The sequence below is a fragment of the Pelobates fuscus genome, chromosome 13 (genome assembly GCF_036172605.1).
Source record: "Pelobates fuscus isolate aPelFus1 chromosome 13, aPelFus1.pri, whole genome shotgun sequence".
Taxonomy (NCBI): domain Eukaryota; kingdom Metazoa; phylum Chordata; class Amphibia; order Anura; family Pelobatidae; genus Pelobates; species Pelobates fuscus.
This window is the reverse complement of record NC_086329.1, coordinates 2,808,512-2,831,090: the sequence shown is the minus strand read 5'-3', so window position 1 is coordinate 2,831,090 and position 22,579 is coordinate 2,808,512. Positions and strand designations below refer to the sequence as shown.

Below are 22,579 nucleotides of genomic sequence, written 5' to 3'. Positions count from 1 at the left end.
AAACCATAAGACTTGCTTTTCCCACAGAAATCCCAAATCTGCAGTGAAGTTACAACCGCAAAGGATTCTGGGTGGGCATATGCAGATTAGTTTAACAAAGAATCACATTTTTGCCTCATTCCATTTTAAACGTGGATTCCTTTTAGTCTGTGTTTGCTGTATACAACAGCTTTGAAAAAACAACTTAGGGAAAGATGCAGAGCCAGTGAACCACTCATGGACAGCTGTTTGTTATTGCAAATCATCAGCACGAGGTTGGTTACTGGTTGGCTATTGAGGCTTGGCAGTGCTTGGGAAGCAAAAAACAAAAATGTTATGGTGGAAAAACATTGTGATCGAAACCCCCTTCCTATATCTATCTTTGGCAGAGCACACATTGTCGACGTGAGCAAGGGATGCTGGAGTCCTTACCAAGTTTAACCTTCTTTCTCTTGTCATCAAGCTGCTGTGTGCGTTTTGCAGTTGCCTCTTTCGCCTTCCTTAGATTGTCGTAAGCTGCCTGGACAGGATAGAATAATTCACAATCACACACAAAAAAATACTATCAGTAAAAAAAAGAAACTCTATGGGCGTGCAATATGGGTGGAGGATATACCATTCGTTAAAAGTTTCCAAATAATTTATCTACAAAAATCCACAGACTTTGATGGCGACGTCTGTAGAGAAATCATCTGGCAAGTTCTAACAGCACCGAATCATTTAGAAAACGTTAAATCGAGGCCTATATTCTGTTTACAAACAATAGATGTTCAGCTGTAATTGGGAATTGGTAAATGTTAGCGTAGCATTCACATTATATGCTTCTACTAAAGAGAAATGAAAAGGTAGAAAAATAAAGATTAAAAAGGAGGTTGGTACGCCATATTCCTTCTTAGAACAAGATCCATTGAGATCATTGAACACAGAAGTACCCCAAATTCCACAACAACCTTGGGCAAACTGAAGTATTAAATGTATCCATCAACAGCCGTCACAGATAAAGCCGAGTGACGTTTACACTGCCAGGAGGTTTTACATTCTTATACCTAATACAGAAAGGTGTTACAGGAATATCCTGTTACCTACCTTCATTTAAAGAATGGAAAATGCTTTCTCCTTGTCTAGATCCACTCCGATGAGGGACATTATCAGTAGGTTACACGGCAGTTACAGGGCCGCTGGAGAAGCCAAACCTTTGCATGTTCTTAAACAGGAGTAATGCAGGCTGAACGCCTTATCACAAGGAGTTCCTACCATTCCAGACATTAGGAAGCCCACTGCAAAGTACTCCTCATCTGACCGCCCAGCTGCAGTATGTCCATCAGTCGATTCTAGCTGCTGGTGTTGTAAGCAAGTCTCTACCGAACTTCAAATCTGGTTACACTTTGCACTTATCCCAAACTTCGGGGAACAAGCTGATTGGCTCATGCAGACATTCATTTTCTCGATGTTTCCATAATCCTTCCCCCAATTAATGTACCTATTCCCTTGACCACAAGACATCTGCTAGCTGGTTATCAGAGCTAATTAATAAAGGGTTAATGAGATGTAGGAACGATTATTTACCAACACTACTCATAATTAAAGTGATACTGCTGGCAGGTTATGTATTTTTATCTTACTCTTGTTTTACTGTAACGGATCTGTTTAATTCCTGACATACCAAACATGTTACTCCTGAGATTTTATGCTTTCACCCCAATGTTTGAATGGATTTTCTTTTTTTGCTCTGGAGGGAGGTGTGAATATTATGGATTTTCCACATTTCACCTGAAATCTCGAACTGGCAAAGAATATTGAAGTTCTTGGACATTGAGACAGTTTAGGGGAGCCTGTGAGAATATTCCTACCAGGCATACCCCAAAAAGGGGAATAAAGTGAGATAAAACAGACAGACGTATTAGCCATGAAGCAGTATGTACAGAAAGGTAAGTCAAGTCCCCTTACCTTGGCAGCTCCATCAGTCAGTACCTCCAAGGCCTGAGACAGCTGGTGGAAGAGTTCAGCTACAAAAAAAGCAAATAAATTAATTTGTTTAATATTGTTCTATGAATATCCAAAAGGCAAATTATCTACTAAACAAAACTGTCTTCTTTCACAGTAAAGTATCTACACTTACAGTCTGTGATCAATCTGCTTGTCGGTCCAATGAAGATCATGGCCAGTACTCTTACCAAACGGGGAGCCCCGGCCCTTCCTACCCATTCATCTTTACTTCAGACCAGATTAGCAACGTTCCAGAAAGTAACCTGGAAAAATAGATCATGGACCAGGGACACACCTCGATCACAGCTGGTACTCGCACCCTTACCCCGCATTGAAGCCAGATAGATGAGAGGTTTTTATTTTAAGAATGACTTGTCCCCTGCTGCTATTAGACTGTATGGAGAGGGCTTAGTAAAAGTAGGTTTGGGTATCATTCATGGTTAGTCTCATGGGGACCTCCATGGAATATTAGGGGGTCCTAGAGACCCTGTGTCAGTAATATTACACCTTCTACATGGCTGCAAGCAAGAATAAGAATAAATGGCCCCTCTCACACTACCCCTGGTTAACAGAGCATCTGGAGTATTTTCTATATTAATCTTTTGGCTTTCTCCAAAACCAGGCAATTGAGTGAGAGAGGAGGGACTGGATCCAACGCCCCCATCCCTCTTTGTAGCTTAGGCTCAGAGCAAACAGAATGCACCAAAGGGATTCTTTTTTTTAGTCTGCAATAGGTCATTCAATGCCGGAATAGTACCCTAGATGCTTGGTGTAACTGGACTTACTGCCCTACTTGTTACACACTATTATGCTGCATTTGTAACCCTGAATGACATTTTTAAAGGGCCACTATAGGCACCCAGACCAGGTCATCTCATTAAAGTTGACTGGCTGCACTGTGCCCATAACCCAGCAATGTAAAAACTTTGTTTTAGAGAAACTGGAATGTTTACATTGCAGGGTTAAGTCCACCTCTATTGCGGTCTACCACATCGCCACTACAGGAGCTTTCTGGATTTTATGGAGTTTAACACTTTGCATGAGGACGTCCAGCATCTTCAAAATCCCCATAGGAAGCACAGATTAAATGTTTTCCTATGGTGAAGCTCTAATGTGTGCGAGGCGCCTGCCGCACAGGCTATTAGGCCCTCCATCGGAGCAATATCACAGTAGGAGACAGAGTCAGCACCGAGGGACCTCAGGCTGGAATTAAGGGGAGGGAAAACCCTTTCCTGTTAACAGGGGACAGATGTAAAGGTGTGTTTCTTTCCCTCCCTTAGGCTATGCTTGGGAATTAATCATTGTACTGCCATGGGTATAGCCAGGAAAGGGAAATATCATTAAAGGTGAAATTTTATTCATACTTAGCAGAATTTTCCTTTCCTGGTCATAGGCCATGAAGGCACAAAGATCCCAGCCATGAGATTTTTCCGTTGGAAGTGGAACTCAGACTAAGGGCCGGGAGAAGAGGGGGTACTTATACCTTTATTTTAATTACCGTATATACTCGAGTATAAGCCGACCCGAATATAAGCCGAGGCCCCTAATTTTATCCCAAAAAACTGGGAAAACTTATTGACTCGAGTATAAGACTAGGGTGGGAAATGCAGCAGCTACTGGTAAATTTCTAAATAAAATTAGATCCTAAAATTTTTTTATTAATTGAATATTTATTTACAGTGTGTGTATAATGAATGCAGTGTGTGCGTATGTGTGTGTGTATGAGTGCAGCGTGTGTGTATGAGTGCAGTGTGTGTGTGCATGAATGCAGTGTGTGTGTGCATGAATGCAGTGTGTGAATGCAGTGTGTGCAGGGCCGGTGCAAGGATATTTGCCGCCGTAGGCAAAAAAATTTTTGCCACCCCCTCCCCCCCCCATATGTCCTGACTTCCCCTCCTCCTCCCTCAGTGGTCCTTACCTCCCCACCCCCGTGTTCCTTCACTCCCCCCCCCAGTGGTCCTGACTCACCCCTCCCCCAGTGGTCCTTACCCTCCCCTCCCCTAGTGGTCCTTACTTCCCCCTCCCCTCCCATAGTGGTCCTTATCCCCCTTCTCCCTCCCATAGTGTTCCTTATCCCCCCCCCATCCCTCCCATAGTGGTCCATATACCCCCCCCCTCCCTCCCATAATGGTCCTTATACCCCCCTCCCTCCCATAGTGGTCCTTATCCCACCCCCTCCCATGGTGGTCCTTATACCCCCCCTCCCTCCCATAGTGGTCCTTATACCCCCCTCCCTCCAATAGTGGTCCTTATACCCCCCCTCCCTCCCATAGTGGTCCTTATACCCCCCTCCCTCCCATAGTGGTCCTTATACCCCCTCCCTCCCATAGTGGTCCTTATACCCCCCTCCCTCGCATAGTGGTCCTTATACCCCCCTCCACCCCATAGTGGTCCTTATCCCCCCCCTCCCTCCCATAGTGGTCCTTATCCCCCCCCTCCCTCCCATAGTGGTCCTTACCCCCCCCCCCCTCCCATAGTGGTCCTTATACCCCCCCTCCCTCCCATAGCGGTCCTTATACCCCCCCTCCCTCCCATAGTGGTCCTTAACCCACCCCCTCCCTCCCATAGTGGTCCTTATACCCCCCCCTCCCATAGTGGTCCTTATACCCCCCCCCCTCCCATAGTGGTCCTTATACCCCTTTTTTTTTATTATTATTATTTTTTTATTTCTTTTTTTTCGTCCCCCCTCCCTGCTTGATATATGGCAGGGAGGGGGGCTCTCCTTCCCTGGTGGTCCAGCATTGGTAGTTCAGTGGGGGGGAGAGGGGGGCTGGCAGAGCTGTACTTACCTTTCCTGCAGCTCCTGTCAGCTCTCTCCTCCTCCGCGCCGTCCGTGCAGCTCCTTCTGTCAGCTCCCAGTGTAAGTCTCGCGAGAGCCGCTTACACTGGGAGCTGACCGAGGTGCTGAACGGACGGCGCGGAGGAGGAGAGAGCTGACAGGAGCTGCAGGAAAGGTAAGTACAGCTCTGCCAGCACCCCTCTCCCTCAGTCTGTATTATGGCAATGCAAATTGCCATAATACAGACACTGACTCGAGTATAAGCCGAGTTGGGGTTTTTCAGCCCAAAAAATGGGCTGAAAAACTCGGTTTATACTCGAGTATATACGGTAGGTTCCTGTCCACCCGGGGGTGTGAGGGGCTAATCCATTGTGGTGATGCCATTGCCTATGACCAGGAAAGGAAAATTACGGTAATTATGAATAAAATTTCACCTCTAATGATATTTCAGACCCGACCCTATTCAAAAATGAAAAGATACAGGATACTATCCAATCTGTGAAACATTGTAACATACTTACTGCGCAGTGCTGGGATTCCCCTGTAGGTTAAACACACCATGGACCTACTTACTGCGCGGTGCTGGGATTCCCCTGTAGGTAAACACATCGTGGACCTACTTACTGCCCAGTGCTGGGATTCCCCTGTAGGTTTAAAACATCATGGACATACTTACTGCGCAGTGCTGGGATTCCCCTGTAGGTAAAAAAAACATCATGGACCTACTTACTGCGCAGTGCTGGGATTCCCCTGTAGGTCAAACACATCATGGACCTACTTACTGCGCAGTGCTGGGATTCCCCTGTAGGTAAACACATCGTGGACCTACTTACTGCCCAGTGCTGGGATTCCCCTGTAGGTTAAAAACATAATGGACCTACTTACTGCGCAGTGCTGGGATTCCCCTGTAGGTTAAAAACATAATGGACCTACTTACTGCGCAGTGCTGGGATTCCCCTGTAGGTAAAAACATAATGGACCTACTTACTGCCCAGTGCTGGGATTCCCCTGTAGGTAAAAACATAATGGACCTACTTACTGTGCAGTGCTGGGATTCCCCTGTAGGTAAAAACATAATGGACCTACTTACTGCCCAGTGCTGGGATTCCCCTGTAGGTAAACACATCGTGGACCTACTTACTGCCCAGTGCTGGGATTCCCCTGTAGGTAAAAACATAATGGACCTACTTACTGCGCAGTGCTGGGATTCCCCTGTAGGTAAAAAAAACATCATGGACCTACTTACTGCGCAGTGCTGGGATTCCCCTGTAGGTAAACACATCATGGAGCTACTTACTGCGCAGTGCTGGGATTCCCCTGTAGGTCAAACACATCATGGACCTACTTACTGCGCAGTGCTGGGATTCCCCTGTAGGTTTAAAACATCATGGACATACTTACTGCGCAGTGCTGGGATTCCCCTGTAGGTAAAAAAAACATCATGGACCTACTTACTGCGCAGTGCTGGGATTCCCCTGTAGGTTAAACACACCATGGACCTACTTACTGCGCAGTGCTGGGATTCCCCTGTAGGTAAACACATCGTGGACCTACTTACTGCCCAGTGCTGGGATTCCCCTGTAGGTTTAAAACATCATGGACATACTTACTGCGCAGTGCTGGGATTCCCCTGTAGGTAAAAAAAACATCATGGACCTACTTACTGCGCAGTGCTGGGATTCCCCTGTAGGTCAAACACATCATGGACCTACTTACTGCGCAGTGCTGGGATTCCCCTGTAGGTAAACACATCGTGGACCTACTTACTGCCCAGTGCTGGGATTCCCCTGTAGGTTAAAAACATAATGGACCTACTTACTGCGCAGTGCTGGGATTCCCCTGTAGGTTAAAAACATAATGGACCTACTTACTGCGCAGTGCTGGGATTCCCCTGTAGGTAAAAACATAATGGACCTACTTACTGCCCAGTGCTGGGATTCCCCTGTAGGTAAAAACATAATGGACCTACTTACTGTGCAGTGCTGGGATTCCCCTGTAGGTAAAAACATAATGGACCTACTTACTGCCCAGTGCTGGGATTCCCCTGTAGGTAAACACATCGTGGACCTACTTACTGCCCAGTGCTGGGATTCCCCTGTAGGTAAAAACATAATGGACCTACTTACTGCGCAGTGCTGGGATTCCCCTGTAGGTAAAAAAAACATCATGGACCTACTTACTGCGCAGTGCTGGGATTCCCCTGTAGGTAAACACATCATGGAGCTACTTACTGCGCAGTGCTGGGATTCCCCTGTAGGTCAAACACATCATGGACCTACTTACTGCGCAGTGCTGGGATTCCCCTGTAGGTTTAAAACATCATGGACATACTTACTGCGCAGTGCTGGGATTCCCCTGTAGGTAAAAAAAACATCATGGACCTACTTACTGCGCAGTGCTGGGATTCCCCTGTAGGTCAAACACATCATGGACCTACTTACTGCGCAGTGCTGGGATTCCCCTGTAGGTAAACACATCGTGGACCTACTTACTGCCCAGTGCTGGGATTCCCCTGTAGGTTTAAAACATCATGGACATACTTACTGCGCAGTGCTGGGATTCCCCTGTAGGTAAAAAAAACATCATGGACCTACTTACTGCGCAGTGCTGGGATTCCCCTGTAGGTCAAACACATCATGGACCTACTTACTGCGCAGTGCTGGGATTCCCCTGTAGGTAAACACATCGTGGACCTACTTACTGCCCAGTGCTGGGATTCCCCTGTAGGTTAAAAACATAATGGACCTACTTACTGCGCAGTGCTGGGATTCCCCTGTAGGTTAAAAACATAATGGACCTACTTACTGCGCAGTGCTGGGATTCCCCTGTAGGTAAAAACATAATGGACCTACTTACTGCCCAGTGCTGGGATTCCCCTGTAGGTAAAAACATAATGGACCTACTTACTGTGCAGTGCTGGGATTCCCCTGTAGGTAAAAACATAATGGACCTACTTACTGCCCAGTGCTGGGATTCCCCTGTAGGTAAACACATCGTGGACCTACTTACTGCCCAGTGCTGGGATTCCCCTGTAGGTAAAAACATAATGGACCTACTTACTGCGCAGTGCTGGGATTCCCCTGTAGGTAAAAAAAACATCATGGACCTACTTACTGCGCAGTGCTGGGATTCCCCTGTAGGTAAACACATCATGGAGCTACTTACTGCGCAGTGCTGGGATTCCCCTGTAGGTCAAACACATCATGGACCTACTTACTGCGCAGTGCTGGGATTCCCCTGTAGGTTTAAAACATCATGGACATACTTACTGCGCAGTGCTGGGATTCCCCTGTAGGTAAAAAAAACATCATGGACCTACTTACTGCGCAGTGCTGGGATTCCCCTGTAGGTTAAACACACCATGGACCTACTTACTGCGCAGTGCTGGGATTCCCCTGTAGGTAAACACATCGTGGACCTACTTACTGCCCAGTGCTGGGATTCCCCTGTAGGTTTAAAACATCATGGACATACTTACTGCGCAGTGCTGGGATTCCCCTGTAGGTAAAAAAAACATCATGGACCTACTTACTGCGCAGTGCTGGGATTCCCCTGTAGGTCAAACACATCATGGACCTACTTACTGCGCAGTGCTGGGATTCCCCTGTAGGTAAACACATCGTGGACCTACTTACTGCCCAGTGCTGGGATTCCCCTGTAGGTTAAAAACATAATGGACCTACTTACTGCGCAGTGCTGGGATTCCCCTGTAGGTTAAAAACATAATGGACCTACTTACTGCGCAGTGCTGGGATTCCCCTGTAGGTAAAAACATAATGGACCTACTTACTGCCCAGTGCTGGGATTCCCCTGTAGGTAAAAACATAATGGACCTACTTACTGTGCAGTGCTGGGATTCCCCTGTAGGTAAAAACATAATGGACCTACTTACTGCCCAGTGCTGGGATTCCCCTGTAGGTAAACACATCGTGGACCTACTTACTGCCCAGTGCTGGGATTCCCCTGTAGGTAAAAACATAATGGACCTACTTACTGCGCAGTGCTGGGATTCCCCTGTAGGTAAAAAAAACATCATGGACCTACTTACTGCGCAGTGCTGGGATTCCCCTGTAGGTAAACACATCATGGAGCTACTTACTGCGCAGTGCTGGGATTCCCCTGTAGGTCAAACACATCATGGACCTACTTACTGCGCAGTGCTGGGATTCCCCTGTAGGTTTAAAACATCATGGACATACTTACTGCGCAGTGCTGGGATTCCCCTGTAGGTAAAAAAAACATCATGGACCTACTTACTGCGCAGTGCTGGGATTCCCCTGTAGGTCAAACACATCATGGACCTACTTACTGCGCAGTGCTGGGATTCCCCTGTAGGTAAACACATCGTGGACCTACTTACTGCCCAGTGCTGGGATTCCCCTGTAGGTTTAAAACATCATGGACATACTTACTGCGCAGTGCTGGGATTCCCCTGTAGGTAAAAAAAACATCATGGACCTACTTACTGCGCAGTGCTGGGATTCCCCTGTAGGTCAAACACATCATGGACCTACTTACTGCGCAGTGCTGGGATTCCCCTGTAGGTAAACACATCGTGGACCTACTTACTGCCCAGTGCTGGGATTCCCCTGTAGGTTAAAAACATAATGGACCTACTTACTGCGCAGTGCTGGGATTCCCCTGTAGGTTAAAAACATAATGGACCTACTTACTGCGCAGTGCTGGGATTCCCCTGTAGGTAAAAACATAATGGACCTACTTACTGCCCAGTGCTGGGATTCCCCTGTAGGTAAAAACATAATGGACCTACTTACTGTGCAGTGCTGGGATTCCCCTGTAGGTAAAAACATAATGGACCTACTTACTGCCCAGTGCTGGGATTCCCCTGTAGGTAAACACATCGTGGACCTACTTACTGCCCAGTGCTGGGATTCCCCTGTAGGTAAAAACATAATGGACCTACTTACTGCGCAGTGCTGGGATTCCCCTGTAGGTAAAAAAAACATCATGGACCTACTTACTGCGCAGTGCTGGGATTCCCCTGTAGGTAAACACATCATGGAGCTACTTACTGCGCAGTGCTGGGATTCCCCTGTAGGTCAAACACATCATGGACCTACTTACTGCGCAGTGCTGGGATTCCCCTGTAGGTTTAAAACATCATGGACATACTTACTGCGCAGTGCTGGGATTCCCCTGTAGGTAAAAAAAACATCATGGACCTACTTACTGCGCAGTGCTGGGATTCCCCTGTAGGTCAAACACATCATGGACCTACTTACTGCGCAGTGCTGGGATTCCCCTGTAGGTAAACACATCGTGGACCTACTTACTGCCCAGTGCTGGGATTCCCCTGTAGGTTAAAAACATAATGGACCTACTTACTGCGCAGTGCTGGGATTCCCCTGTAGGTTAAAAACATAATGGACCTACTTACTGCGCAGTGCTGGGATTCCCCTGTAGGTAAAAACATAATGGACCTACTTACTGCCCAGTGCTGGGATTCCCCTGTAGGTAAAAACATAATGGACCTACTTACTGTGCAGTGCTGGGATTCCCCTGTAGGTAAAAACATAATGGACCTACTTACTGCCCAGTGCTGGGATTCCCCTGTAGGTAAACACATCGTGGACCTACTTACTGCCCAGTGCTGGGATTCCCCTGTAGGTAAAAACATAATGGACCTACTTACTGCGCAGTGCTGGGATTCCCCTGTAGGTAAAAAAAACATCATGGACCTACTTACTGCGCAGTGCTGGGATTCCCCTGTAGGTAAACACATCATGGAGCTACTTACTGCGCAGTGCTGGGATTCCCCTGTAGGTCAAACACATCATGGACCTACTTACTGCGCAGTGCTGGGATTCCCCTGTAGGTTTAAAACATCATGGACATACTTACTGCGCAGTGCTGGGATTCCCCTGTAGGTAAAAAAAACATCATGGACCTACTTACTGCGCAGTGCTGGGATTCCCCTGTAGGTCAAACACATCATGGACCTACTTACTGCGCAGTGCTGGGATTCCCCTGTAGGTAAACACATCGTGGACCTACTTACTGCCCAGTGCTGGGATTCCCCTGTAGGTTAAAAACATAATGGACCTACTTACTGCGCAGTGCTGGGATTCCCCTGTAGGTTAAAAACATAATGGACCTACTTACTGCGCAGTGCTGGGATTCCCCTGTAGGTAAAAACATAATGGACCTACTTACTGCCCAGTGCTGGGATTCCCCTGTAGGTAAAAACATAATGGACCTACTTACTGTGCAGTGCTGGGATTCCCCTGTAGGTAAAAACATAATGGACCTACTTACTGCCCAGTGCTGGGATTCCCCTGTAGGTAAACACATCGTGGACCTACTTACTGCCCAGTGCTGGGATTCCCCTGTAGGTAAAAACATAATGGACCTACTTACTGCCCAGTGCTGGGATTCCCCTGTAGGTAAAAACATAATGGACCTACTTACTGCGCAGTGCTGGGATTCCCCTGTAGGTAAAAACATAATGGACCTACTTACTGCGCAGTGCTGGGATTCCCCTGTAGGTAAAAACATAATGGACCTACTTACTGCGCAGTGCTGGGATTCCCCTGTAGGTAAACACATCATGGACCTACTTACTGCCCAGTGCTGGGATTCCCCTGTAGGTAAAAACATAATGGACCTACTTACTTCCCAGTGCTGGGATTCCCCTGTAGGTTAAAAACATAATGGACCTACTTACTGCCCAGTGCTGGGATTCCCCTGTAGGTTAAAAACATCATGGACCTACTTACTGCCCAGTGCTGGGATTCCCCTGTAGGTAAACACATCGTGGACCTACTTACTGCCCAGTGCTGGGATTCCCCTGTAGGTAAAAACATAATGGACCTACTTACTGCGCAGTGCTGGGATTCCCCTGTAGATAAAAACATAATGGACCTACTTACTGCGCAGTGCTGGGATTCCCCTGTAGGTTAAAAACATAATGGACCTACTTACTGCGCAGTGCTGGGATTCCCCTGTAGGTAAAAACATAATGGACCTACTTACTGCCCAGTGCTGGGATTCCCCTGTAGGTCAAACACATCATGGACCTACTTACTGCCCAGTGCTGGGATTCCCCTGTAGGTAAAAACATAATGGACCTACTTACTGCCCAGTGCTGGGATTCCCCTGTAGGTAAAAACATAATGGACCTACTTACTGCCCAGTGCTGGGATTCCCCTGTAGGTAAAAACATCATGGACCTACTTACTGCACAGTGCTGGGATTCCCCTGTAGGTAAAAACATAATGGACCTACTTACTGCGCAGTGCTGGGATTCTCTACTTACCTACATTTTTAAAACTGGGACAAGTGCCGGACGTATATATCACCTGTTTTGCTTATTTTTTAAAGAGGTACTAGAGTGCCGCACTGTGGTTATAGTGCTATTTCTCAAGCCATAATGTGGTTTGGCATAAAATCGGGCTCTCCCTGGCCACCATAGCCAAGCTGAGACCCCCAGGCCATGATGCCATTCAGGTTGGACAGATTTGTACTGAATAAGAACGAAGTTTGGTTTCCACATTGTCAATGCAGGTGAGGAGGGAGCAGACGATGAATGTGTCTTTTTTTTTTTGTCAAACCAGTGTAATAATGCAACGACCTGTCAGATTAGACTGCCCCTTTAATAGGGATTGTGCAGAATCTAAGGAAATTGATTCTTTATGCCAAAAATAAGTGAACTAAAAAAATGGTCACACTCTGAATTGGAGTAATTAATATATGTTGTTCTAGTTAAAGGAACACTAATGTTATACATACTAGCCACTGACAAGCGAGAATGTAGCCATGGGGAGTAGAAATTCACCCCCAATGAGTACCCTACGGTATATGAAGGCACCAAACCCGGTCTGTTAAAGCTGTAATGACTGTTGTGGTTAGAGCGTCCCTATAAAGGACTTTCATAGGTTTATATAAATGAATGGCAGAATTCTCACCGGCACGAGGATTGTCAGGGTTTTTGTCCGGATGGCAGGTTAATGCTTTCTGTCTGTACGCTTTCTTAATCTGAAAATTGGAGAAAATAAACAGACATTAATATGGAGACACGATCAAGGCTAGCATGAGTTATATATTAAAGATAGAAAACTCAACATTGCACAAAGAATGTGCATACACACAAGCATTAAGCAATTAAAAACACAAAAACACGTTTAATCAGCTCTATCAAACACAAACATTAGGCAGCAGAACGGTTAAAGGCTCATAACCCTTCCAAAATCAGCAGAGACGAATAAGCAAAACAAATGTTTATTACTCTTACAAAAATGTATTTATCAACAGATTTAAAATTATAAACTATATAAATCGTCTACTTAATGACAGCGATAAGGAGATTCAAATTCCGTGTTTGCAATTTCTAGTAATGTCCACTAGGTGACAGTAGAGTCAAAAGGACTGAAAATATGCCAATGTATTTTGTCTTAAAGGGACACTATAGTCACCAGAACAACTACAGCTTATTGATTTTTTTTCTGGTGAGTAGAATCATTCCCTTCAGGTTTTTTGCTGTAAACACGGTCTTTTCAGAGAAAATGCAGTGTTTACATTACAGCCTAGTGATAACTTCACTGGCCACTCCTCAGATGTCTGTTAGAGATCCTTCCTGGGTCATGGCTGCCTAAAATGCATCCAAACATTCAGTATCTCCTCCCTCTGCATGCAGACACTGAACTTTCCTCATAGAGATTCATTGATTCAATTCATCTCTATGAGGAGATGCTGATTGGCCAGGGCTGTGTTTGAATCATGCTGGCTCTGCCCCTGATCTGTCTTCTTGTCAGTCTCAGCCAATACTATGGGGAAGCATTGTGATTGGATCAGGCTACCACTTATAATGATGTCAGCAGACTGCTTGTTTCTCTGAGTCTAACAGCATGCAGAGTTACAGCTTCAGGCTTGAATACAGTAAGATTTTGCTATATTTATGAAGGCATGAGGGGCCCAGGGGGGCTAGATGGTGGTGTTAACACTAAAGGGTCAGGAATACATGTTTGTGTTCCTGACCCTATAGTGATCCTTTAATGACACTATAGGATCCCGACCACTTAAGTTTATAGACATAGTCTGTCCTGGGCCCCTTAACCCGGCAGGTTAAGGTAGTGATTGCCGTATTTATAATTACCTGCTAGGATTAACTCAGTTGGCGCTATATAAATGGCAATAATAATAACTCCACCTCGAATGGCTGTCTACCAGACAGCCACTAGAGCAAGCGTGTCAAACAAAGGCTAACACAGGCAAAATAAACAAGGTTTAAGTTCACGTGGGCCACAAAAAAACCCCTAAAACTTCAGTTTTCATAGAAACGTAGGTTTATTTAGAAAAGTACAGTATAAAAAAAAAAAAAAAGTTGCCTGACACTGGACGTCCTCACGCTCGTGGGGCTTCAAAATAAACAAAAAAGAGCGAGTTTATTTTAAGGAGACATGCATTTTCATATAACCAATGTTTCAGTCCAACTACCTTGACGTATTAAGATAAGTTTGGGAATGTAACTGAAATGGCGAATGTATGCTGTTACACAGCTGTAAAAAACAAATGACGTTATCTCGTTGTTTTTGAAGTTCTATCAGTGTGTTCTTCACTTTGGCTGAGATCATCAAACTTGGTACAGCGAGCAGGCGGGGAAGAGTGGCTGGCACAGCGAGCAGGCGGGGAAGAGTGGCTGGCACAGCGAGCAGGCGGGGAAGAGTGGCTGGCACTGCGAGCAGGCGGGGCTGGCACTGCGAGCAGGCGGGGCTGGCACTGCGAGCAGGCGGGGCTGGCACTGCGAGCAGGCGGGGCTGGCACTGCGAGCAGGCGGGGCTGGCACTGCGAGCAGGCGGGGCTGGCACTGCGAGCAGGCGGGGCTGGCACTGCGAGCAGGCGGGGCTGGCACTGCGAGCAGGCGGGGCTGGCACTGCGAGCAGGCGGGGCTGGCACTGCGAGCAGGCGGGGCTGGCACTGCGAGCAGGCGGGGCTGGCACTGCGAGCAGGCGGGGCTGGCACTGCGAGCAGGCGGGGCTGGCACTGCGAGCAGGCGGGGCTGGCACTGCGAGCAGGCGGGGCTGGCACTGCGAGCAGGCGGGGCTGGCACTGCGAGCAGGCGGGGAGGAGTGGCTGGCACTGCGAGCAGGCGGGGAGGGGGGAGTGTGAAGGGATACCCCCATCATCATTTGGCTACTTGTACTCTCTTCTATTAGCCTTCCCCAGTAATTCGTTCTTTTGTTCCATTCGTTATTTTGTTCGGTTCCCGAACCGAGACCACCCCAGGGACTAATTAGAATGGAGAACGCCATGTATCTATACGAAAACTGCAGACTAATTGAATGCTCCTAGGTGGCCGCCATTTCGTGCATACAAATACACGTGGTGAGAACAGTGGGTGGCGGCCATCTTGTCTCCCGAACACTGCCTGCGGGACTTGGTCATTGAGTGCCTGGAGCGGTTTTCGGCAACGCACTCGCACGAACACTGGTCTCTATGGAGCTCTTCTACGTTCCTTTCCCAGCAACTCAGATGAACGGCATTCGGGAGTTTCAAACTACCGAACACAGGGAGCACTCTCCACAAACCAGATAGACTTTATACGGTTAGACAAACCAGATAGACTTTTATACGGTTTTTGTATAAATCCACACGAACACAGACCGGCTCTTGCTGCATTTCTTCTGGAACGGTTTCCCGGCTTCAACCTCGTGACAGACCGGTCAACTCTCCCTGCAGTGCCGTTTGGTAACTACTGAACCGATTTGGCTGATTTTTTTTATATGTTGCTCCCACAGAGACCGGCTACCCAGGGATGTGACTTTTGTGGGGTTCTTATGTATTTTTGGGGTATTTCCAGATATTGTAAAAAAGGTTACTTTTTCTGACCAGGGGATAATGGAGTTTAGTATGTTCTCTAAACTCAATTATCTCTCTGGCTCAGAGGAGGAGTTATACACTGTATAAATTGAATGCCTGTGTTCTCATTAAACCAGTCTTGTCCCAGCATTAAGCTTTGTCTCATGTGTGGGTTATTATGCGACACCAGCGATATTGGAACCTGTGGATTATTGGCGTATGTAAGACAGTGATACCTTTTCAGACCGTCACAGGGAGTGGCCGGCACTGCGAGCCGGCTAGCAAAGGGGGAGTGGCCGGCACTGCGAGCCGGCTAGCAAAGGGGGAGTGGCCGGCACTGCGAGCCGGCTAGCAAAGGGGGAGTGGCCGGCACTGCGAGCCGGCTAGCAAAGGGGGAGTGGCCGGCACTGCGAGCCGGCTAGCAAAGGGGGAGTGGCCGGCACTGCGAGCCGGCTAGCAAAGGGGGAGTGGCCGGCACTGCGAGCCGGCTAGCAAAGGGGGAGTGGCCGGCACTGCGAGCCGGCTAGCAAAGGGGGAGTGGCCGGCACTGCGAGCCGGCTAGCAAAGGGGGAGTGGCCGGCACTGCGAGCCGGCTAGCAAAGGGGGAGTCAGAGAATACATTCAAGACATAATGTTAATATATTTAAGGGATACTATAGGTATCAACACGCTGCATGATAGAAATTGTTTAATTTTTAATGTGATGTAAACTTGCTTTAGATGTTTTTATCTCCTGCTCTGTAAATTAACCTTTAAATTACACAGAGAAGGCCCCTGCATGGTCAAGCAATCTATTAGCAGAGCAGAGACTGATTTAACTCCTAAATTACATAATTGAGCAGTGAGACATCAGGGGCATGATCTATACACCAAAACTAGCAGGGTTAGATTTGCTCAGAGTTGGTGAATAAGCAGACAAACTTCTTCCAGTTAGCTACACTGATTGCTGCTTAGCTGGTGTGGCAGGCAGGAGTAAACCTACAATTACAATGTGACCCCCAGAAACCAGCCTTACATTATTATATTAATTCATCCATTTTAGAGAATTTCAAGAAAGATCTGACACAATATGCATTAGTTTGTTACAATGTGGTGATTGTTGCTCATTTTGCTGGTTACCCTGATATTAAAGTCTCCTCCCAGAGTTATATCCCGCACTTGCTATTCACAAAAGGAAGAATTCAAAGTGAATTTCGAACAATGTAAATACAACAAAGGAAACTGTCAGATAAGCTTTCATTTCAGCTACTCCGGCCTAAATGTGAAATGGAATTTGAATTCTCACTTTACTGCATTACCTGATAATAAAAAGCAATATCTGGGTAGTGTTGGCAGAACTAATTCCAAACACTATAATGACGACAATAATAATACACTAGGTTTATAATATTATTATAAATGATAAATAATATCCTATAAATAATAATAATAATAATAATAATACACAGTATAAATAATATCCTATAAATAATAATCTGTATAAATAATAATAATAATAATAATAATAATCAGTATAAGTATTATTATTAATAATAGGATATTATTACTTATACTGATTATTATTATTATTATCTATAGGATATTATTTATACTGTGTATTATTTATACTGTGTATTATTATTATTATTATTATTAATAATAGGATATTAATAATAATAATAATAAATAATACACAGTATAAATAATATCCTATATAAATGATAATCTGCATACAGAATACACTGATAAATATTACACTGTATAAATAATAAATTGTATAAATAATATACTATATAAATAATTTGTATACATAATACACTGTATAAATATCCTATAAATAATAATAATCTGTATAATAATAATAATATCAGTATAAATAATATCCTATATAAATAATAATAATAATAATATACTGATAAATATAACAGTATAAATAATATCCTATATAAATGATAATCTGTATACATAATACATTGATAAATATTACACTGTATAAATAATAATACACTGTATAAATAATATCCTATATAAATAATACACCAATAATAACCTATATAAATAATAATAATAATAATAATAAACTGTATAAATAATATCCTGTATAAATAATGATAATAAACTGGATTAATAATATCCTATATAAATAATACACTGTATAAATAATAATACACTGTATAAGTAATATCACACTGAATAAATATCCTATATAAATAAGTATTATTAATAATAATAACAACAATAAAAAAAACATAAATACCAATACACTGTATTAATAATATCATGTACAAATAATAATAATCTGAATAAATAATATCCTGTATAAATAATACACTGTATAAATGAAGATACATTGAATACTAGGCATGTGCATGGGGAAAATATTCGGCTCGGTTTGGCATTCCGAAATTCGGGACTTCGGCAACTTCGGAACTCTGGCATTTCAGGACTTTTGTTGCAGCCACTTGGTAGATAACTCCCTAATTCCCACAGTATTAGGGAGTTATCTACCAAAAGGCTTAAAGACCTACATTGGTCTTTCAGTCAAATTTACTAATACCAAGTAAAAATTACTTAGTATTAGTAAATTGTGCCCTTACTCGCTATACCGCGAGTAGGGGCATGTCTATTAAACAGTGAGTTCTTTGGAATTTTCCCACACGGTGTAATTTGACTCATAACACTCATTACTTTTGGGGACCCCTAGTCACCTGGGGGGGAGGGGGGTTAAATATGTATTAAGGGCCCCCACCCACCGCTCAGGGGTGGGGGCCAGGGGGGAGGACAATGGCTTCCCCACCCCCCCCCCCCCCCACACAATTTTTGTTTAGGGCCCCCACTCATGGGTGGGGGCCAGGACATTAGGTCCGTCCCCCGTCCCCCCCCCCCAATTTTTATTTAGGGCCCCCACCCACCGCTCAGGGGTGGGGGGCCGGTGGGGAGGGCAATAGGTCGGGGGGGGGAAGGGGGAACACCTTTTTTTTTTTTTTTACAGTGCTCACTGTTTAATACACATGCCCCTACTTGCGGTAATTTACCAATACTCAGTAATTAAGTCTTTCAGCCTTTTAGTAGATAGCTCCCTAATACCGTGGGAATTAGGGAGTTATCTACTTATCCGTTCCTGCCATTACATTGACTGGCCAAGTAACTTACATTGTATATGAATGTGTGTTACTTGATTGTTGCAAATGCTTACAGCTGAATCCTGGCTATGTTTGTATACTTTTTATTTGAAATTGTATACAATGTAACATTCTTCTCCTTTCACTGGGTAAGTATATTAGTACTTAGGCAATACTGTGCTTCGGAACTTCGGCACCAGTACACTCCGGAAATTCGGTAATTTCGGCAATTCAACTATTCGGACATTCTGAAGCATCCGATTGTCCAAATTACCGGAAATTCGGACCGAAACGAATTGCACATGTCTATTGAATACATAATATCCTGTATAAATAATAATACAAATAATAATAACACTGTATAAATAATAATACAGTGAATACATAATATCCTGGTATAAATAATAATAACACTGTATAAATAATACACTGTATAAATAATATCCTGTACGAATAATAATAATAATAATAATAATACCCTATATAATTCCAATAATACACTGTAAAAATAATATCCTGTATAATAATAATAATAATAATAATAATCTGAATAAATAATATCCTATATAAATAATAATAATACACTGTATGGGGGCGGAGTCTGACCGCCGAGGCGAGCAGACGTGCAGGGAAGGGGCTCCCTGCGGGCAAGCGACAAAACGAGCGAAACCGACAGCAGTATAGCCCACAGACCCCCCAAAGTGTGCTACCCACGTCGGGGACACACCAAGGAACCGGGGGATACCCTCCTGAAGCCGAACGGGGCATACAGCCCAATAATCTATCTGAGGCCTGCGGGAGATGGAGTCGGGGAGAGGCGGCCGCTCTCTCCGGAGCCGGAAAACCCAGCAAACACCATTAGCCACTGAACCCCCCCCCCCCCGCGACGGTAAACGAGTATACTACACTGGCAGACATACAAGTCAAGCGAGGCGCGCCCAAAATGGCCGCCCAAGAAGGATCACGGAGGAGATCCACGTGCACTCATACACTGCCTTCCTCTTTGGAGGCCCTGGACTGGCTGTGCTCGGCCTTCCATAAACTTCTGTGCGGCAGGGGTATACCCTATCTTCACGCAGCGCGGGCGGTGACTGGGTGGATTCGACCGGTGACCCGCAGACGCTACTATGGAGACCCACTGCAGGTAACCCGCTCACAGAAAATCCAAGCGGCCCCCGCAGGGGAGAAACTCACACAGAGGAAGCGTACTGGGCCCCACACATCGCCCCAACATAAGCTAAAACAGCAGCAAAGCTACCGGCACACAAGACCTACCTCTGTCCACCGCGGCGGTCTGCCGACACCCTTATCTAACACAACCCGCGGGCCTTACCAGATCCACATGCCGAGCTTGAATCCCAGAGGTCTGGAACACCTCTCTGACCTGCTGAACCGCGGGATGCACCGCCACACGCCGGATACCTGGCACTCCGCCGCAAACAAGCTTCGGACACCCCGGGTGCCAAGAACTCACAAGGCCAGCGAGTGGCTCCCAGAAGGGATTGGATAAGCCCAGGCACTAGCTCAGAGTTCGTCAGGCACACCAAGTTACAGCATGCCTCCCCCACCTGGACTCTTTACACAAGAACTGCACCCTACATTCTAGCTGAACGTAATGTACTAACCGTTGAACAACTATCATTTATCCCCTTTGCAGCATCTCTAGCGCTGTTACCTACGCCCAAACCGTGCATCCAGTGCCTTTACCATGAACGCTCTCCTCCTCATCTAAGCATGGTTTTCTGCCTTAATAACTTAGCATGTCTCATTATAAAATGCCAATGCTACACGTATTGATTAGCGTTTGATCTCTGATTGATATTTTTGTTCACTTGTTACACAAGCCTGTTTTTTATAGGTTTCCAAGCAGACATCTTATTTCGTTTAGCTTGCTTAATTTTTTGTATATTGTACCTTAAATCACTATAAGCGAAGTCATTGCATCTTGGATTAACCAACACATAAAAATAAAACTTAGACATTGTCTAGCAGGAAATGTAATAACGCTGTATGAACCCTAACCTGTATACCACTATTGCATTTCCCCTCTCTATGTTCTGTACCCCACTGCATATGCCTTAATAAAATAAAGATTGACTAAAATAATACACTGTATAAAATTAAATCATGCATAAATAATAATACACTAAATACAAAATATACAGTATAAATAATAAAAACAACACTGTATAGATAATATAAAATCCTGGTATAAATAATAATAATAATAATAATAATAATAATAATACACTGAATACATAATATCCTGTATATAAATAATGAATCCTGGTATAAATATATATAATAATACAAATACACTGCATAAATAATAATATATTGTATAAATAATATCATGTATAGGTAATAATTAATGTTATTGGACTAACAGAATTTTTTAAAGACAAGCTTTCGGGAATACCTCCCTTTCGCAAGTCTGAAGCATTTCTGAGCCAGATGACACAGAATTCAAAGTTGAGTAGTGATACAGGGGTTAAAGCGACAGGAGTGCAGATAAGGCACAGGTTTGTTAGAAAATAGACATCACTCATACCAACTAGTCCCTGCATGGGCACTTTCCTGGAACACCCATAAACACAGGAATGGGAACTCTCACAGAACATTTCTCAGGACTGGTGGAAAATACCCCAAAACCTCTAGACACCAACACTAACAGCCGAGAGTAGAGAGAGCATTATTATCTGTATTAATTCTGCCAGTCCCACCCAGGGATTCAATCTTAAAAAAACAAAAAGAAATTGTATATACATACACATACATTTTTTTTTTTTTAGATTGAATCCCTGGGCGGGACAGGCAAAATTAATACAGAATATAATAAATATAATATATCCTGCACTCACTGCTCCCGGTCTTGTAATGCCTTGGTTCTAATCCTGGCCATAATATAGAATACCTTGTAGGAAAGTCAACGTTTCAGTCCCATCTGGACTTTTATCAAGACCTTATCAAGAAAAGGGTCTTGATAAAAGTCCAGATGGGACTGAAACGTTGACACTTTCTACCTCAAACTTTTGCTGCAATAAAGAAGCACTATTTTTCAACAATATCAAGTCCTGTGAGAATATTTAATCCCTGGGAGGGACAGTCAGTATTAATACAGATAGCATTCTCTCTCTAGAATAATAATAATAATAATAATAATAATAATAATAATAATAATAATAATAATAATAAATCCCTGGGAGGGACACTCAGTATTGATACAGATAGCACTCTCTCTCTAGAATAATAATAATAATAATATTGAATCCCTGGGAGGGACACTCAGTATTGATACAGATAGCACTCTCTCTCTATATAATAATAATAATAATAATAATAATAATAATAATAAATCCCTGGGAGGGACACTCAGTATTGATACAGATAGCACTCTCTCTCTCTAGAATAATAATAATAATAATAATAATAATAATAATATTGAATCCCTGGGAGGGACACTCAGTATTGATACAGATAGCACTCTCTCTCTATATAATAATAATAATAATAATAATAATAATAATAATAATAATAATAATAATAATAATAATATTGAATCCCTGGGAGGGACACTCAGTATTGATACAGATAGCACTCTCTCTCTATATAATAATAATAATAATAATAATAATATTGAATCCCTGAGAGGGACACTCAGTATTGATACAGATAGCACTCTCTCTCTATACAATAATAATAATAATAATAATAATAATAATATTGAATCCCTGAGAGGGACACTCAGTATTGATACAGGTAACACTACCTCTCTATACAATAATAATAATAATAATAATAATAATGAATCCCTGGGAGGGACACTCAGTATTGATACAGATAGCACTCTCTCTCTATATGATAATAATAATAATAATAATAATAATAATATTGAATCCCTGGGAGGGACACTCAGTAT

At 44.1% G+C, this 22,579-nt stretch overlaps 1 protein-coding gene across 1 annotated transcript in view; it reads right to left on the bottom strand.

Moving 5' to 3' along the window:
* The window catches only part of DNAJC17 (DnaJ heat shock protein family (Hsp40) member C17), a 47,939-nt gene that overhangs the window by 16,249 nt on the left and 9,111 nt on the right, over window positions 1-22,579 (bottom strand). Inside the window, exons 2-4 of the mRNA XM_063439808.1 lie at window positions 12,670-12,739; window positions 1,927-1,985; window positions 412-499 (exon numbers count right to left, since the gene is read on the bottom strand). Coding sequence (XP_063295878.1) covers window positions 412-499; window positions 1,927-1,985; window positions 12,670-12,739 — 217 coding nt within the window. The remainder of the gene's footprint in view (window positions 1-411; window positions 500-1,926; window positions 1,986-12,669; window positions 12,740-22,579) is intronic.